The 16,523-nt window shown below is 38.1% G+C and overlaps 1 protein-coding gene across 1 annotated transcript in view; it reads right to left on the bottom strand.

The window, feature by feature from the left end:
- Window positions 1-16,523, bottom strand: part of lrrfip1b (leucine rich repeat (in FLII) interacting protein 1b) — a gene marked incomplete at its 5' end in the record, with an annotated part of 34,544 nt that overhangs the window by 17,943 nt on the left and 78 nt on the right. The window contains 8 exons of the mRNA XM_079263773.1: window positions 1,448-1,483; window positions 1,571-1,648; window positions 2,198-2,248; window positions 3,671-3,715; window positions 9,882-9,929; window positions 10,169-10,186; window positions 11,774-11,860; window positions 16,512-16,523. The exon at window positions 16,512-16,523 is cut by the window's right edge and continues 78 nt beyond it. Of these exons, the coding sequence (XP_079119899.1) occupies window positions 1,448-1,483; window positions 1,571-1,648; window positions 2,198-2,248; window positions 3,671-3,715; window positions 9,882-9,929; window positions 10,169-10,186; window positions 11,774-11,860; window positions 16,512-16,523 (375 nt within the window). The remainder of the gene's footprint in view (window positions 1-1,447; window positions 1,484-1,570; window positions 1,649-2,197; window positions 2,249-3,670; window positions 3,716-9,881; window positions 9,930-10,168; window positions 10,187-11,773; window positions 11,861-16,511) is intronic.

The raw sequence follows: 16,523 nt of genomic DNA, 5'->3' as shown, positions 1-16,523 counted from the left end.
AAGTTTCCAGGTTGTTTACTTTGGAATATTTCAGAACTTTTCCAGGTTGTTTACTTTGGAATATTTCAGAACTTTTCCAGGTTGTTTACTTTGGAATATTTCAGAACATTTCCAGGTTGTTTACTTTGGAAAATTTCAGAAAGTTTCCAGGTTGTTTACTTTGAAATATTTCAGAACTTTTCCAGGTTGTTTACTTTGGAATATTTCAGAACTTTTCCAGGTTGTTTACTTTGGAATATTTCAGAACTTTTCCAGGTTGTTTACTTTGGAATATTTCAGAAAGTTTCCAGGTTGTTTACTTTGGAATATTTCAGAACTTTTCCAGGTTGTTTACGTTGGATGTTTCAGAAAGTTTCCAGGTTGTTTACTTTGGAATATTTCAGAAAGTTTCCAGGTTGTTTACTTTGGAATATTTCAGAACTTTTCCAGGTTGTTTACTTTGGAATATTTCAGAACTTTTCCAGGTTGTTTACTTTGGAATATTTCAGAACTTTTCCAGGTTGTTTACTTTGGAATATTTCAGAACTTTTCCAGGTTGTTTACTTTGGAATATTTCAGAAAGTTTCCAGGTTGTTTACTTTGGAATATTTCAGAACTTTTCCAGGTTGTTTACGTTGGATGTTTCAGAAAGTTTCCAGGTTGTTTACTTTGGAATATTTCAGAACTTTTCCAGGTTGTTTACGTTGGATGTTTCAGAAAGTTTCCAGGTTGTTTACTTTGGAATATTTCAGAAAGTTTCCAGGTTGTTTACTTTGGAATATTTCAGAACTTTTCCAGGTTGTTTACTTTGGAATATTTCAGAACTTTTCCAGGTTGTTTACTTTGGAATATTTCAGAACTTTTCCAGGTTGTTTACTTTGGAATATTTCAGAACTTTTCCAGGTTGTTTACTTTGGAATATTTCAGAACTTTTCCAGGTTGTTTACTTTGGAATATTTCAGAACTTTTCCAGGTTGTTTACTTTGGAATACTTCAGAACTTTTCCAGGTTGTTTACTTTGGAATATTTCAGAACTTTTCCAGGTTGTTTACTTTGGAATATTTCAGAACTTTTCCAGGTTGTTTACTTTGGAATATTTCAGAACTTTTCCAGGTTGTTTACTTTGGAATATTTCAGAACTTTTCCAGGTTGTTTACTTTGGAATATTTCAGAACTTTTCCAGGTTGTTTACTTTGGAATATTTCAGAACTTTTCCAGGTTGTTTGCTTCGGAATATTTAAAACTTTTAAAGACTGTTTACTTTGGAATATTTAAGAACTTTTCCAGGTTGTTTGCTTCGGAATATTTAAAACTTTTAAAGACTGTTTACTTTGGAATATTTAAGAACTTTTCCAGGTTGTTTACTTTGGAATGTTTTAGAAGAATTATTGTGGATTAATCTCTTTAATTCCAACATTTCAGACTGGATTAAACACTAAGCGGATAAAAGCCGGAAACGTGGACTCACTTTATCCAGGAAGTCTCTCTCCATCCTCTCCTCCACCTGAACAGGGAAACATGTGTTACCTGGGTTACCATGGAAACAGACAGACTCCTGATGAAAACTTTAGGCGGACGGAAGAGAGCTCACCACCGGGCTGGCACGGGCCGAACTCGCCCTGGAGGAGGTTCGAGACCCAGAACCAAGAAAACCACTGTAGTCTGAAGGCTGGGGGAGGAGAAGGAGGAGGAGGAGGAGGAGGAGGAGGAAGACCAGGAGGAGGAAGACCAGGAGGAGGAGGGGGAAGACCAGGGGAGGACAAGGAGGAGGAGGAGGAGGGGGAAGACCAGGAGGAAGAGGAGTGGGAGGAGGAGGGGGAGGAGGACAACAAGGAGGTTGAAGAAAAGGAGGAGGAAGAGGAGGACAAGGAGGTGGAAGAAGAAGACGAGGAGGAAAAGAAGGAGGAGGACAAGGAAGAGAAGGAGGAGGAGGAGGAGGAGGAGGAAGGTTAATGTTTCAAACAGGAAACAGAAATTGTTAGTAGTCTGTTAGAGACTCTAATCAATACCCAGCTGATCAATCCATCAGAACTGATCTGATCGTCCATCACTGCTATTGATCTCTGTCAGATCCAGACCCTGAAGCAACCGGACTGATCACTACACCAAGATAAAAGCCCAACCTAGACCTGGACCTGGATCTAGGAGGTCCAGGTCCAAGACCTGGATCCAGGAGGTCCAGGTTGATCCGGATCCAGGTGATGGAGGAAAGACTCACCCTGAAGCTGCTTCGACTGCCAACAGACATCCTCTCCTCATCGTCAGACACCTGCAAACACACAGACCGGAAGATCAGCTGCAGGTCCAGGATCAGGTCCAGGTCTAGATCTAGGTCCAGGATCAGGTCCAGGACCAGTATCAGGTCCAGGACCAGGACCATCTCGATTATTTTACACAATTATCCAGTTTTTCTAAACAATGCTGCGCGTCGTGGTGTTCTAGACTCCGTGTCGTGCATTATAACCGTTTAATGCACGGTTCTGAGTTGTTTAATCCTCTTTTACCGCTTATATAGGAACTATTTTACGTTGGCCTGGATGTACGTTTTATACCAAACAACTGCTGTCAGGCTGCAGCGCGTTTCTCTCATTCACCTGTTAAAAAACAGCTGATCTGAACCAGCTGGTTAATGCGTTGCTATGGTAACGCCCTGTAACGGAGGGATATTACAGTGTTTAACTGGCCGAACTATGTATAGGAAAATAATGCAGCCAGTTGTCACTGACAATGGTATAAACTATGTTTAGGTGAACTTCCACAACCTACTGCAGTTATTCTACATTGACCTGCAGTCGGAGCCGACTGAGACTGGCCGCCTGGGAGTGCTTTAGGACGGGAGAGGCTCCCGCTGCTCCTTCCTTACAGTAACTGCAGAACAATATGTGCCTTCAAGTCAGTCGCCAAAACACCAGAAAAGTCTCTAATAACTCCAGTAAAAGCTGCTAGATTTGTCGCTTTTAACAAAAAAAGTCTCCAGATTTAGCAAGAAAGTCTCCAAGTTGGCAACAGTGTCTGAATGGAAGCAAAGCGGCTGTGGGAGGAGTTTACAGCACAGCGCTGCAACGCCAGAGACGCTCGATTAGCAGCTGAAGACAGCAGGAGAGGAAACTGCAGAGAGACAAATAATCACACCCTTTTATTTTTATCATCGTTGGAAACCCAGATCGTACTGAGATTGAAATACGGTTAATCGCCCAGTCCTAAGATCAGGACCAGGTCAAGGTCCAAGTCCAGAAAGAGATCCAGGTCCAGGTCCAGGACCAAGTCTGCCCCCCCCCAACATTTCGGGACCTGAAGTCAGGTCACATGACCTGATGCTGTCTAGCAACCAGAAGCCTTTCCTCCTCTCTGATCAGAGCTCCTCTTCTTCTGGCTCCACCGCCGTTCCGACCCAACTTGTTCTGACATGAAATGCTCCTGAGTTCTACTGCTGTTTTTCTTCCGCCTGTTTTCACCAGACGTTTAAACATCACGAGGATTTTGCTCCTGGAAGGCGGAGCTTCTCCGCCCCCCTTCCAGTCGTTCCCAGAGAAACCACGACTGCCCCAGCTGCAGTCGTGGTTTCTCTGCTTGACGACAGTAATCTGACCTGTTTCAAACAGCCCAACATCTTTCCCACCACAACCGGTGTGTAACCATGGAGACCACCCTGAGCCCATCACAGAACCAGAACCAGAGAAGAGATACAGACCGAAGCGTGTCTCCGTGAGGGGCGACAGTACCGCTCACTGTCCTCCTGAAAGGCCACGAAGAAGAGAGAGGGGTTGTTACAGGAGAAGAAGAGCTGGTTGATGACATCATCACATACAAGGCTGGTAACACTCATGCAGACGAAACGACCAAGAGTCGTTTTATCCATAAATAAATACTGAAACGATTAAATATTACAGAAAATACATGCAAAAGAAACGTATAAAACGAACATGTTGAAGGAGGTTTAAGGTTAAAGTCAACGTTGGGAGAACGCGACACTTCGCGTCGTCCCTCAGGGGCCGAGCGTTTTCATGACCTGACGCCTGATTGGACCAAACAGGGACTGGTGGGAGGAATACTGCTCACTGATTGGTCAGTTGGGTTCGATGACTCAGTTTACTTCCTGAAGTGCAGAACTGAACCCCTTCAGAGAACCATGGCCTATAATTTAATCCCCCCCCCAAAAAAAATAAAAGAATAAAATTGGTACTACAAAATAAAAGTTTTAAATAAATAGAAATGGCATTAAAAATAAAAGTGTTCAACAACTAATGGATTAAGAAATAAATAACAGGAAGGTTTTTAGTAAACTTTAGATCAATTCATTTATTTTTGTATTTATATTAATGCATATTTATTTACTTTATGGAATATATTTTCTTTTCAGTATTTCTTTAATTAAGAATAAAAAGTAAAGGAAAAATATTTTTTTCATGCCAAATACAGCCGGAAAAAAAATAAAAACCTGGGAAAAAAAGGAAAAAACAATGAAAAAAGTGCAGAAATTAAATAAACTGAAAGAAGATGCAGAAATTAAATAAACTGAAAGAAGATGCAGAAATTAAATAAACTGAAAGAAGATGCAGAAATAGAAATAAACTGAAAGAAGATGCAGAAATAGAAATAAACTGAAAGAAGATGCAGAAATTAAATAAACTGAAAGAAGATGCAGAAATAGAAATAAACTGAAAGAAGATGCAGAAATAGACATAAACTGAAAGAAGATGCAGAAATAGAAATAAACTGAAAGAAGATGCAGAAATAGAAATAAACTGAAAGAAGATGCAGAAATAGACATAAACTGAAAGAAGATGCAGAAATAGAAATAAACTGAAAGAAGATGCAGAAATAGAAATAAACTGAAAGAAGATGCAGAAATAGAAATAAACTGAAAGAAGATGCAGAAACAGAAATAAACTGAAAGAAGATGCAGAAATAGAAATAAACTGAAAGAAGATGCAGAAATTAAATAAACTGAAAGAAGATGCAGAAATAGAAATAAACTGAAAGAAGATGCAGAAATAGAAATAAACTGAAAGAAGATGCAGAAATAGAAATAAACTGAAAGAAGATGCAGAAATAGAAATAAACTGAAAGAAGATGCAGAAACAGAAATAAACTGAAAGAAGATGCGGAAACAGAAATAAACTGAAAGAAGATGCAGAAATTAAATAAACTGAAAGAAGATGCAGAAATAGACATAAACTGAAAGAAGATGCAGAAATAGAAATAAACTGAAAGAAGATGCAGAAATAGAAATAAACTGAAAGAAGATGCAGAAATAGAAATAAACTGAAAGAAGATGCAGAAACAGAAATAAACTGAAAGAAGATGCAGAAATAGAAATAAACTGAAAGAAGATGCAGAAATAGAAATAAACTGAAAGAAGATGCAGAAATAGAAATAAACTGAAAGAAGATGTGGAAACAGAAATAAACTGAAAGAAGATGCAGAAATAGAAATAAACTGAAAGAAGATGCAGAAATTAAATAAACTGAAAGAAGATGCAGAAATAGAAATAAACTGAAAGAAGATGCAGAAATAGAAATAAACTGAAAGAAGATGCAGAAATAGACATAAACTGAAAGAAGATGCAGAAATAGAAATAAACTGAAAGAAGATGCAGAAATAGAAATAAACTGAAAGAAGATGCAGAAATAGAAATAAACTGAAAGAAGATGCAGAAACAGAAATAAACTGAAAGAAGATGCAGAAATAGAAATAAACTGAAAGAAGATGCAGAAATTAAATAAACTGAAAGAAGATGCAGAAATAGAAATAAACTGAAAGAAGATGCAGAAATAGAAATAAACTGAAAGAAGATGCAGAAATAGAAATAAACTGAAAGAAGATGCAGAAATAGAAATAAACTGAAAGAAGATGCAGAAACAGAAATAAACTGAAAGAAGATGCGGAAACAGAAATAAACTGAAAGAAGATGCAGAAATTAAATAAACTGAAAGAAGATGCAGAAATAGACATAAACTGAAAGAAGATGCAGAAATAGAAATAAACTGAAAGAAGATGCAGAAATAGAAATAAACTGAAAGAAGATGCAGAAATTAAATAAACTGAAAGAAGATGCAGAAATTAAATAAACTGAAAGAAGATGCAGAAATAGACATAAACTGAAAGAAGATGCAGAAATAGAAATAAACTGAAAGAAGATGCAGAAATAGAAATAAACTGAAAGAAGATGCAGAAATAGAAATAAACTGAAAGAAGATGCAGAAATAGAAATAAACTGAAAGAAGATGCAGAAATAGAAATAAACTGAAAGAAGATGCAGAAATAGAAATAAACTGAAAGAAGATGCAGAAACAGAAATAAACTGAAAGAAGATGCAGAAATAGAAATAAACTGAAAGAAGATGCAGAAATAGAAATAAACTGAAAGAAGATGCAGAAATAGAAATAAACTGAAAGAAGATGTGGAAACAGAAATAAACTGAAAGAAGATGCAGAAATAGAAATAAACTGAAAGAAGATGCAGAAATTAAATAAACTGAAAGAAGATGCAGAAATAGAAATAAACTGAAAGAAGATGCAGAAATAGAAATAAACTGAAAGAAGATGCAGAAATAGAAATAAACTGAAAGAAGATGTGGAAACAGAAATAAACTGAAAGAAGATGCAGAAATAGAAATAAACTGAAAGAAGATGCAGAAATAGAAATAAACTGAAAGAAGATGCAGAAATAGAAATAAACTGAAAGAAGATGCAGAAACAGAAATAAACTGAAAGAAGATGCAGAAATAGAAATAAACTGAAAGAAGATGCAGAAATTAAATAAACTGAAAGAAGATGCAGAAATAGAAATAAACTGAAAGAAGATGCAGAAATAGAAATAAACTGAAAGAAGATGCAGAAATAGAAATAAACTGAAAGAAGATGCAGAAATAGAAATAAACTGAAAGAAGATGCAGAAACAGAAATAAACTGAAAGAAGATGCGGAAACAGAAATAAACTGAAAGAAGATGCAGAAATTAAATAAACTGAAAGAAGATGCAGAAATAGACATAAACTGAAAGAAGATGCAGAAATAGAAATAAACTGAAAGAAGATGCAGAAATAGAAATAAACTGAAAGAAGATGCAGAAATTAAATAAACTGAAAGAAGATGCAGAAATTAAATAAACTGAAAGAAGATGCAGAAATAGACATAAACTGAAAGAAGATGCAGAAATAGAAATAAACTGAAAGAAGATGCAGAAATAGAAATAAACTGAAAGAAGATGCAGAAATAGAAATAAACTGAAAGAAGATGCAGAAATAGAAATAAACTGAAAGAAGATGCAGAAATAGAAATAAACTGAAAGAAGATGCAGAAATAGAAATAAACTGAAAGAAGATGCAGAAACAGAAATAAACTGAAAGAAGATGCAGAAATAGAAATAAACTGAAAGAAGATGCAGAAATAGAAATAAACTGAAAGAAGATGCAGAAATAGAAATAAACTGAAAGAAGATGTGGAAACAGAAATAAACTGAAAGAAGATGCAGAAATAGAAATAAACTGAAAGAAGATGCAGAAATTAAATAAACTGAAAGAAGATGCAGAAATAGAAATAAACTGAAAGAAGATGCAGAAATAGAAATAAACTGAAAGAAGATGCAGAAATAGACATAAACTGAAAGAAGATGCAGAAATAGAAATAAACTGAAAGAAGATGCAGAAATAGAAATAAACTGAAAGAAGATGCAGAAATAGAAATAAACTGAAAGAAGATGCAGAAACAGAAATAAACTGAAAGAAGATGCAGAAATAGAAATAAACTGAAAGAAGATGCAGAAATTAAATAAACTGAAAGAAGATGCAGAAATAGAAATAAACTGAAAGAAGATGCAGAAATAGAAATAAACTGAAAGAAGATGCAGAAATAGAAATAAACTGAAAGAAGATGCAGAAATAGACATAAACTGAAAGAAGATGCAGAAATAGAAATAAACTGAAAGAAGATGCAGAAATAGAAATAAACTGAAAGAAGATGCAGAAATAGAAATAAACTGAAAGAAGATGCAGAAACAGAAATAAACTGAAAGAAGATGCAGAAATAGAAATAAACTGAAAGAAGATGCAGAAATTAAATAAACTGAAAGAAGATGCAGAAATAGAAATAAACTGAAAGAAGATGCAGAAATAGAAATAAACTGAAAGAAGATGCAGAAATAGAAATAAACTGAAAGAAGATGCAGAAACAGAAATAAACTGAAAGAAGATGCAGAAATAGAAATAAACTGAAAGAAGATGCAGAAATTAAATAAACTGAAAGAAGATGTGGAAACAGAAATAAACTGAAAGAAGATGCAGAAATAGAAATAAACTGAAAGAAGATGCAGAAATAGAAATAAACTGAAAGAAGATGCAGAAATAGAAATAAACTGAAAGAAGATGCAGAAACAGAAATAAACTGAAAGAAGATGCAGAAATAGAAATAAACTGAAAGAAGATGCAGAAATAGAAATAAACTGAAAGAAGATGCAGAAACAGAAATAAACTGAAAGAAGATGCAGAAATAGAAATAAACTGAAAGAAGATGTGGAAACAGAAATAAACTGAAAGAAGATGCAGAAATAGAAATAAACTGAAAGAAGATGCAGAAACAGAAATAAACTGAAAGAAGATGCAGAAATAGAAATAAACTGAAAGAAGATGCAGAAATTAAATAAACTGAAAGAAGATGTGGAAACAGAAATAAACTGAAAGAAGATGCAGAAATTAAATAAACTGAAAGAAGATGCAGAAATAGAAATAAACTGAAAGAAGATGCAGAAATAGAAATAAACTGAAAGAAGATGCAGAAATAGAAATAAACTGAAAGAAGATGCAGAAATAGAAATAAACTGAAAGAAGATGCAGAAATTAAATAAACTGAAAGAAGATGCAGAAATAGAAATAAACTGAAAGAAGATGCAGAAACAGAAATAAACTGAAAGAAGATGCAGAAATAGAAATAAACTGAAAGAAGATGTGGAAACAGAAATAAACTGAAAGAAGATGCAGAAATAGAAATAAACTGAAAGAAGATGTGGAAACAGAAATAAACTGAAAGAAGATGCGGAAACAGAAATAAACTGAAAGAAGATGTGGAAACAGAAATAAACTGAAAGAAGATGCAGAAATAGAAATAAACTGAAAGAAGATGTGGAAACAGAAATAAACTGAAAGAAGATGCAGAAATAGAAATAAACTGAAAGAAGATGTGGAAACAGAAATAAACTGAAAGAAGATGCAGACTGTGGAGAAAAGCAGCAGCATGCAGGAAGCTGAGACCAGACAGGATTTAAAAGCCTCTTAATCCCTCTGTCAGTCTGTCTGAGCGCATGCACAACAAACAACAACAAGCAGCCTGCTGGTCTGACACATGGACACCCTGCTGTTCAGCAGCTCTGACTGGTCCCAGTGGTTGAACTGGGTCAAACTGGTCCACACAGAACTGTCTCTGTACTGTATATTGAACCAGGGTGGGATGTACTGACATCTAGTGGTGGAACTCAGCACTGCAGCCCATCTCAGCAGTGTGGAAGTGGTCCTGGGGGACCGCTGTCCTGCAGGTTTCTGGTGTTTTTCTGCTCCAACACACCTGATCCAACCAAATACGGTTTATTCAGTCAGGTGTGTTGGAGCCAAGAAACAACAGAAACCTGCAGGACAGCGGCCCTTAAGGACCAGAGTATGACACCAGGGCTTCACAGGAGGACGAGGAGGAGGAGGAAGAGGAGACTGTTTCCGTCTAAAGAGAACATTTTTCTCCCCTGCAGGCAAATGACATCAACATGTTTTATAAGACAATGCCGTTGACGTGTTTTTCTTCTGCTCCTAATTAAACATTCATACTTAATAAAGCTCCGCCTCTTCCTGTCTGTTTCCGCATCTCATTATGTTGTAAGGTGTGCATGTGTCAGCTGGTGCTCGCTGCAGAGTCCTACCATCCACTGCTCAATGTGACCCCACTTATTATCCACACCATGATGCTTCTGGAGGACGAGGAGGATGAGGAGGAAGGAAAGTATCAGACGTTAACTTCAGCTCTAAAACTTTCAGTTTTACAACTTGAATTCTCTTTCAGGTAAGTTTGTTTCCTTCTCTGGATGCAGCAGGTGGGTGGAGCTTAGCTGAATCTGTAGTATGGACTGCTATCTCCACCCAACTGGTCCTGCCAGAGAACAAAAACAAACACGACCGAATGAGAGAGGAATATCGGAGTTAGTCATACCTTATGGCTGAGGAAAAGCTGCAGGAAGAGGGAAGACGAAGAGGTCAAAGGTCAATCATTAGCTAATGATGAAGAGGTCACATGTCAGAGATCAGTAAATTCCTTAATGTATCAGTGATCAATAAGAGGCTGGGATCAGGTTTGCTCCTGTTTATCTCTGTATGAAGTCAGACTGAGCATTCTAGCTGGACCACGGGAGGTTGGGTCAATACCCGGAGCGTTCTCACCACAGAAAGCAGAACCAGGACAAGAACCGCGTCTCCCACTGAGAGACGGAACATGCTAGAACCTCAGCTTTAGCTCCAGACCTCATGTTGTAGATGTTAGCATGTGTACCGATGGCTTCAGTCAGCAGCTGATGACCTCTGTTAGCAGCTTTTATCATCTGCTAGCAGCTGTTAGCATCGGTTAGCAGCTAATAACGTACCTGTGAGCAGCTAATAGCATCTGTTAGCGCCCATTTGTAGCTTGTAGCATCTTTTAGTCCGTTAGCCGTTAGTAGCTTTTAGCATCTGCTAGCGTCTGTTAGCATCGGTTAGCAGCTAATAACGTACCTGTGAGCAGCTGATAGTGTCTGTTAGCGCCCATAAATAGTTAGTAGCGTTTTTTATTCTGTTAACAGCTTTTAGCATCTGCTACTGGCTGTTAGCATCAGTTAGCAGCTAATAACATACCTGTGAGCAGCTGATAGTGTCTGTTAGCACCCATTAGTAGCTAGTAGCATCTTTTAGTCTATTAGCCGTTAGTAGCTTTTAGCATCTGCTAGCAGCTGTTAGCATTGGTTAGCAGCTAATAATGTACCTTTGAGCAGCTGATAATGTCTGTTAGCATCCATTAGTAGCTAGTAGCATCTTTTAGTCTGTTAGCCATTAGTAGCTTTTAGCATCTGCTAGCAGCTGTTAGCATTGGTTAGTAGCTAATAATGTACCTGTGAGCAGCTTATAATGTCTGTTAGCGCCCATTAGTAGCTAGTTGCGTCTTTTAGTCTGTTAGCCATTAGCAGCTAGTTGGAACTCCAGGAATGTTTGTCAACAAACATCTCTGGACAACACAACATCCTCCAGAACCAGCAGAACTTTTCTGGTGAAACATTCCAGTGGAAAAAGTAGAAGCCAGTAAAACGTGACTTGGTTTACACGCAGCCTTGCTGACACAATAAAACACTGACATGTCTTCCAGCAACGGTCTTTGGTCCTAGCATGTGAGAATGGAACAGATCAATCAGTCACACAGGGGTATTGATCACCTTCCAGACATTCAGCCTTTCTAACAGACTAAACCAGCAGCTGATCGACGGCGTTGCCTGAGATCGAGCCTCCGCAGAAGTCTGATCAGTTATCAATAGAAGCAGAATAATGTGCAGGATCAGACGTGTGAATATAATTTTTATCGATCAGACTCACCGCAGCAGCAGAACCACTCAGTCACCTTCAACCTGTGCTCCCATGACACGATCAGCTGATCAAACTGCTTCCTGTTTGATCAGCAAAGCCTGCAGCTGTTATTCTGACACCTCAGCCACACTTCCTGTCATGTCAGTCAATCACCCCCCTAATCAATAAAACTCCAGGACTGATGGCAGATTATGACTGAAAGCCCACTGACCTCCTTCTGTTGCCTCTCCAGCTCCTTCATCCGGATCTCCCGTGCCTCGGCTCTGGCGGCTCGTTTGGCGGCCAGCCTCGCCTCCGCCTACACACACAGATCAATAACATCAGCCAATATGATCAATAACAAAATCAGTGTTACCATCAATAAAATCATCAACTGCACCAGGAAGACTCAGCAATAAACGTAACGCTGCCAGCCGAGGGTCTTTCTATGAAACCTCCTGTTTAAAAAAACTTCACAAAAAAGAGACAAGTTTACATATCTACCCGTCTCAGGTAGAGAATACCGTGTAGTATGAAAGACGTTCAATCGGAAATTATCCACCTGTCTCAGTTAGCAAATACCGTGTAGTATGAAAGACACGTTCAATCGGAAATTATCCACCTGTCTCAGTTAGCAAATACCGTGTAGTATGAAAGACACGTTCAATCGGAAATTATCCACCTGTCTCAGGTAGAAAATACCGTGTAGTATGAAAGACACGTTCAATCGGAAATTATCTACCTGTCTCAGGTAGAAAATACCATGTAGTATGAAAGACGTTCAATCGGAACTTATCTACCTGTCTCAGGTAGAAAATACCATGTAGTATGAAAGACGTTCAATCGGAAATTATCCACCTGTCTCAGTTAGCAAATACCGTGTAGTATGAAAGACACGTTCAATCGGAAATTATCCACCTGTCTCAGTTAGCAAATACCGTGTAGTATGAAAGACACGTTCAATCGGAAATTATCCACCTGTCTCAGGTAGAAAATACCGTATAGTATGAAAGACACGTTCAATCGGAAATTATCTACCTGTCTCAGGTAGAAAATACCGTGTAGTATGAAAGACACGTTCAATCGGAAATTATCCACCTGTCTCAGGTAGAAAATACCATGTAGTATGAAAGACACGTTCAATCGGAACTTATCTACCTGTCTCAGGTAGAAAATACCGTGTAGTATGAAAGACACGTTCAATCGGAAATTATCTACCTGTCTCAGGTAGAGAATACCGTGTAGTATGAAAGACACGTTCAATCGGAAATTATCCACCTGTCTCAGGTAGAGAATACCGTGTAGTATGAAAGACACGTTCAATCGGAAATTATCCACCTGTCTCAGGTAGAAAATACTGTCTAGTGTGAAAGACGTGTTAAATCGGAACTTATCTACCTGTCTCAGGTAGAAAATACCGTGTAGTATGAAAGACATGTTCAATCGGAACTTATCCACCTGTCTCAGGTAGAAAATACTGTCTAGTGTGAAAGACGTGTTAAATCGGAACTTATCTACCTGTCTCAGGTAGAAAATACCGTGTAGTATGAAAGACATGTTCAATCGGAACTTATCCACCTGTCTCAGGTAGAAAATACTGTCTAGTGTGAAAGACGTGTTAAATCGGAACTTATCTACCTGTCTCAGGTAGAAAATACCGTGTAGTATGAAAGACACGTTCAATCGGAAATTATCTACCTGTCTCAGGTAGAAAATACCGTGTAGTATGAAAGACACGTTCAATCGGAAATTATCTACCTGTCTCAGGTAGAAAATACCGTCTAGTGTAAAGTTTAATCGGAACGTATCTACCTGTCTCAATTACCAAATACCGTCTACTATGAAAGACACGATTAATTTAAACATATCTACCTGTCTCAGGTGAAAAAATACCGTCTAGTATGAAAGACACGATTAATTGAAACATATCTACCTGTCTCAGGTGAAAAAATACCGTCTAGTGTGAAAGACATGTTTAATCGGAATGTATCTACCTGTCTCAGGTGAAAAAATACCGTCTAGTGTGAAAGACGTGTTTAATCGGAATGTATCTACCTGTCTCAGGTGAAAAAATACCGTCTAGTGTGAAAGACGTGTTTAATTGGAATGTATCTACCCGTCTCAGGTAGAAAATACCGTCTAGTGTGAAAGACGGGTTTAATCGGAACATATCTACCTGCCTCAAGTAGAAAATACTGTCTAGTATGAAAGACGCGTTTAATCGGAATGTATCTACCCGTCTCAGGTAGAAAATACCGTCTAGTGTGAAAGACGGGTTTAATCGGAACATATCTACCTGCCTCAAGTAGAAAATACTGTCTAGTATGAAAGACGCGTTTAATCGGAATGTATCTACCCGTCTCAGGTAGAAAATACCGTCTAGTGTGAAAGACGGGTTTAATCGGAACATATCTACCTGCCTCAAGTAGAAAATACTGTCTAGTATGAAAGACGCGTTTAATCGGAACGTATCTACCTGTCTCAGTTAGCAAATACCGTGTAGTATGAAAGACACGTTCAATCGGAAATTATCTACCTGTCTCAGGTAGAAAATACCGTGTAGTATGAAAGACACGTTCAATCGGAAATTATCTACCTGTCTCAGGTAGAAAATACCGTCTAGTGTAAAGTTTAATCGGAACGTATCTACCTGTCTCAGTTACCAAATACCGTCTACTATGAAAGACACGATTAATTTAAACATATCTACCTGTCTCAGGTAAAAAATACCGTCTAGTATGAAAGACACGATTAATTGAAACATATCTACCTGCCTCAGGTAAAAAAATACCGTCTAGTGTGAAAGACGTGTTTAATCGGAATGTATCTACCCGTCTCAGGTAGAAAATACCGTCTGGTATGAAAGACGCGTTTAATCGGAACGCATCTACCCGTTTCAGGAAGACAATACCGTCTAGTGTAAAAGATGTGTTTAATCAGAACGTATCTACCTGTCTCAGGTATGACCTGGGTCATTTAGGGTCAGGACCTTTTCCACGTTTCATTCGTCTCTACGTGTTTCTGTTGTGCAAACTTTATTTTAAACCTGAACACTGAAGCTGGTTTTCTGTGATTAATGGCGATGATGAGGCGGAAGATGAAGAGGAGGAGAGTGATAATGTTAACGATGAGGAGGATGATGACGGTAACAATAATGATGGTAACGATGATGATGATGATGAAGGTATTGTGAGTGCTGCAGTGTAGATTAATGTTCATCCTGCAGAGGATTACATTATGGAGGTCACAGAGCTCTCAGTAGGTCAACAAGGAGGGGGCCGCCCCCCAATGTCTTCTACCCCACCCCCCATTCAACCCCTCAGCAGGCTTACGTCCCAGTTATGGAATGAAAAGAGCTCCAGAGAAAATAATAAATCTCAAACAGTAAGGAACAAAAATTATTAAATAGAAACATTTCAGTTATTTATTTTCATTCTTTTGTTTTTATTCATTTATTTTTAAAGATTTTCTTTCTTGTCTCCATTTATTTCTGCACATTCAAGCTGTCAATCATCTGCTTAGGGGCGGGGTTTTTCACCCCTACTTATAAGTTGAACCCTAAACTGTGTTTTTTTAAAAGTGGACGGAGCCTCCATTATGTCACTAGTAGGTATCTGGACATTAGGCGGTTCCTACCATCACCATCTTGGCAACGTCATGTTAGCTGTCGTTCCCAGAAAATACAAAAAAGGGCGAAGAGGTGGAGCTGAGAGGGGGGCTGTGAGCGTGGGGGTTGAGGATTGATAACCGAGCTAACTGGGAGCTAACAGGAGCTAACCAGCTACAAGCTAACAGAGGTAAGCGGGCTAATGCTAAGTCGCATTGTTAACCAGCTAAATACTGTGGTTGTTCCACGTTCTTCTGACTTGAAGCGGGAAATCAAAGGGACACGCCCATAAATATGTCGAATTTCAAAATGAAATTCCTTCTTAATGGAGGAGTTAGAAAAAAATTTGCTCGCCCCACAGTGGTCATGAAGGTTAACATAACCAATTAAAACTAAATTATTTTTGTACCAGGCTGTAAACATGTTTATTTCTGCTGTGAAGTTGGTCTTTTTAACATGGGAGTCTATGGGGATTCGCTCTGTTCTGGAGCCCCTAGTGGATGAAGGGGGAACTGCAGTTGGGTCAGTTTAATCTGTTCCTGGAACTATTTTAGGTTATTGTCAGATAAATGCTTCATTGTCATTCATTAGAGTTCACCTGCAGATGCAGGTGCATAGATTCTACCTTTATGTTAACATAACTACGAGTGCTGCAGTCATCATCATGGCGGAAACTCTTGTCAGTGGGGCCTAGAGCCACGCCCCCAATTAGATGATTGACAGGTTAAACACAAGGAAGTAAAAACAGACCAGAAGAAATAGAAGAAAATAAATAAATATAAACAAAAGAATTAAAATAAATCAATGAAATGATATTAAGATATATTCTATTTTATTTCTCTGGATATTTTCTCTGTCATTATTTATTTATTAGATTTATTCTATTTCTGGCACTTCTTTCATTCCGTAGAGCTCAATCATCAGCGTCACATTCCAGCCTCAATATGTAGGGCGACACTGAAAGAGACTTTGTTTTGTCCAGTCCTTCGTCATCATCATCATCATCATCATCACACCTGACAGTTACCTGTCCTCTCCTGATGAATTCATCTCATGTTCTCATGAATAATTTTACTGATATTATTATTTATTCAATGAAAACGCGGCGCGGGGCAGTAGAGGTTCAGCTCTGGAGCACTATGGTTGCTGGTTCGAGCCCGGGTTGTAACCTGTAGATGGACTGGAGACCTGGTAGGTGTCCCTGCTGGTTACTGGGACAGTGCCTCAAATAAATCATTTAAACCGTTTTTCCATCATTTTCTTGTTTGTTTATTAGAGGAAATATTCAGTCACGTGATGAGCTCTGTGACTGATCAGATCCTGATCACCGCGCGCTGATCGCTGGTATCGATCCGTTTCTCACCTCTCGTGCTAT

This window comes from Telmatherina bonti (genome assembly GCF_933228915.1).
Source record: "Telmatherina bonti genome assembly, chromosome: 24".
Classification (NCBI taxonomy): Eukaryota; Metazoa; Chordata; class Actinopteri; order Atheriniformes; family Telmatherinidae; genus Telmatherina; species Telmatherina bonti.
This window is presented reverse-complemented; position numbering and strand designations above follow the sequence as displayed.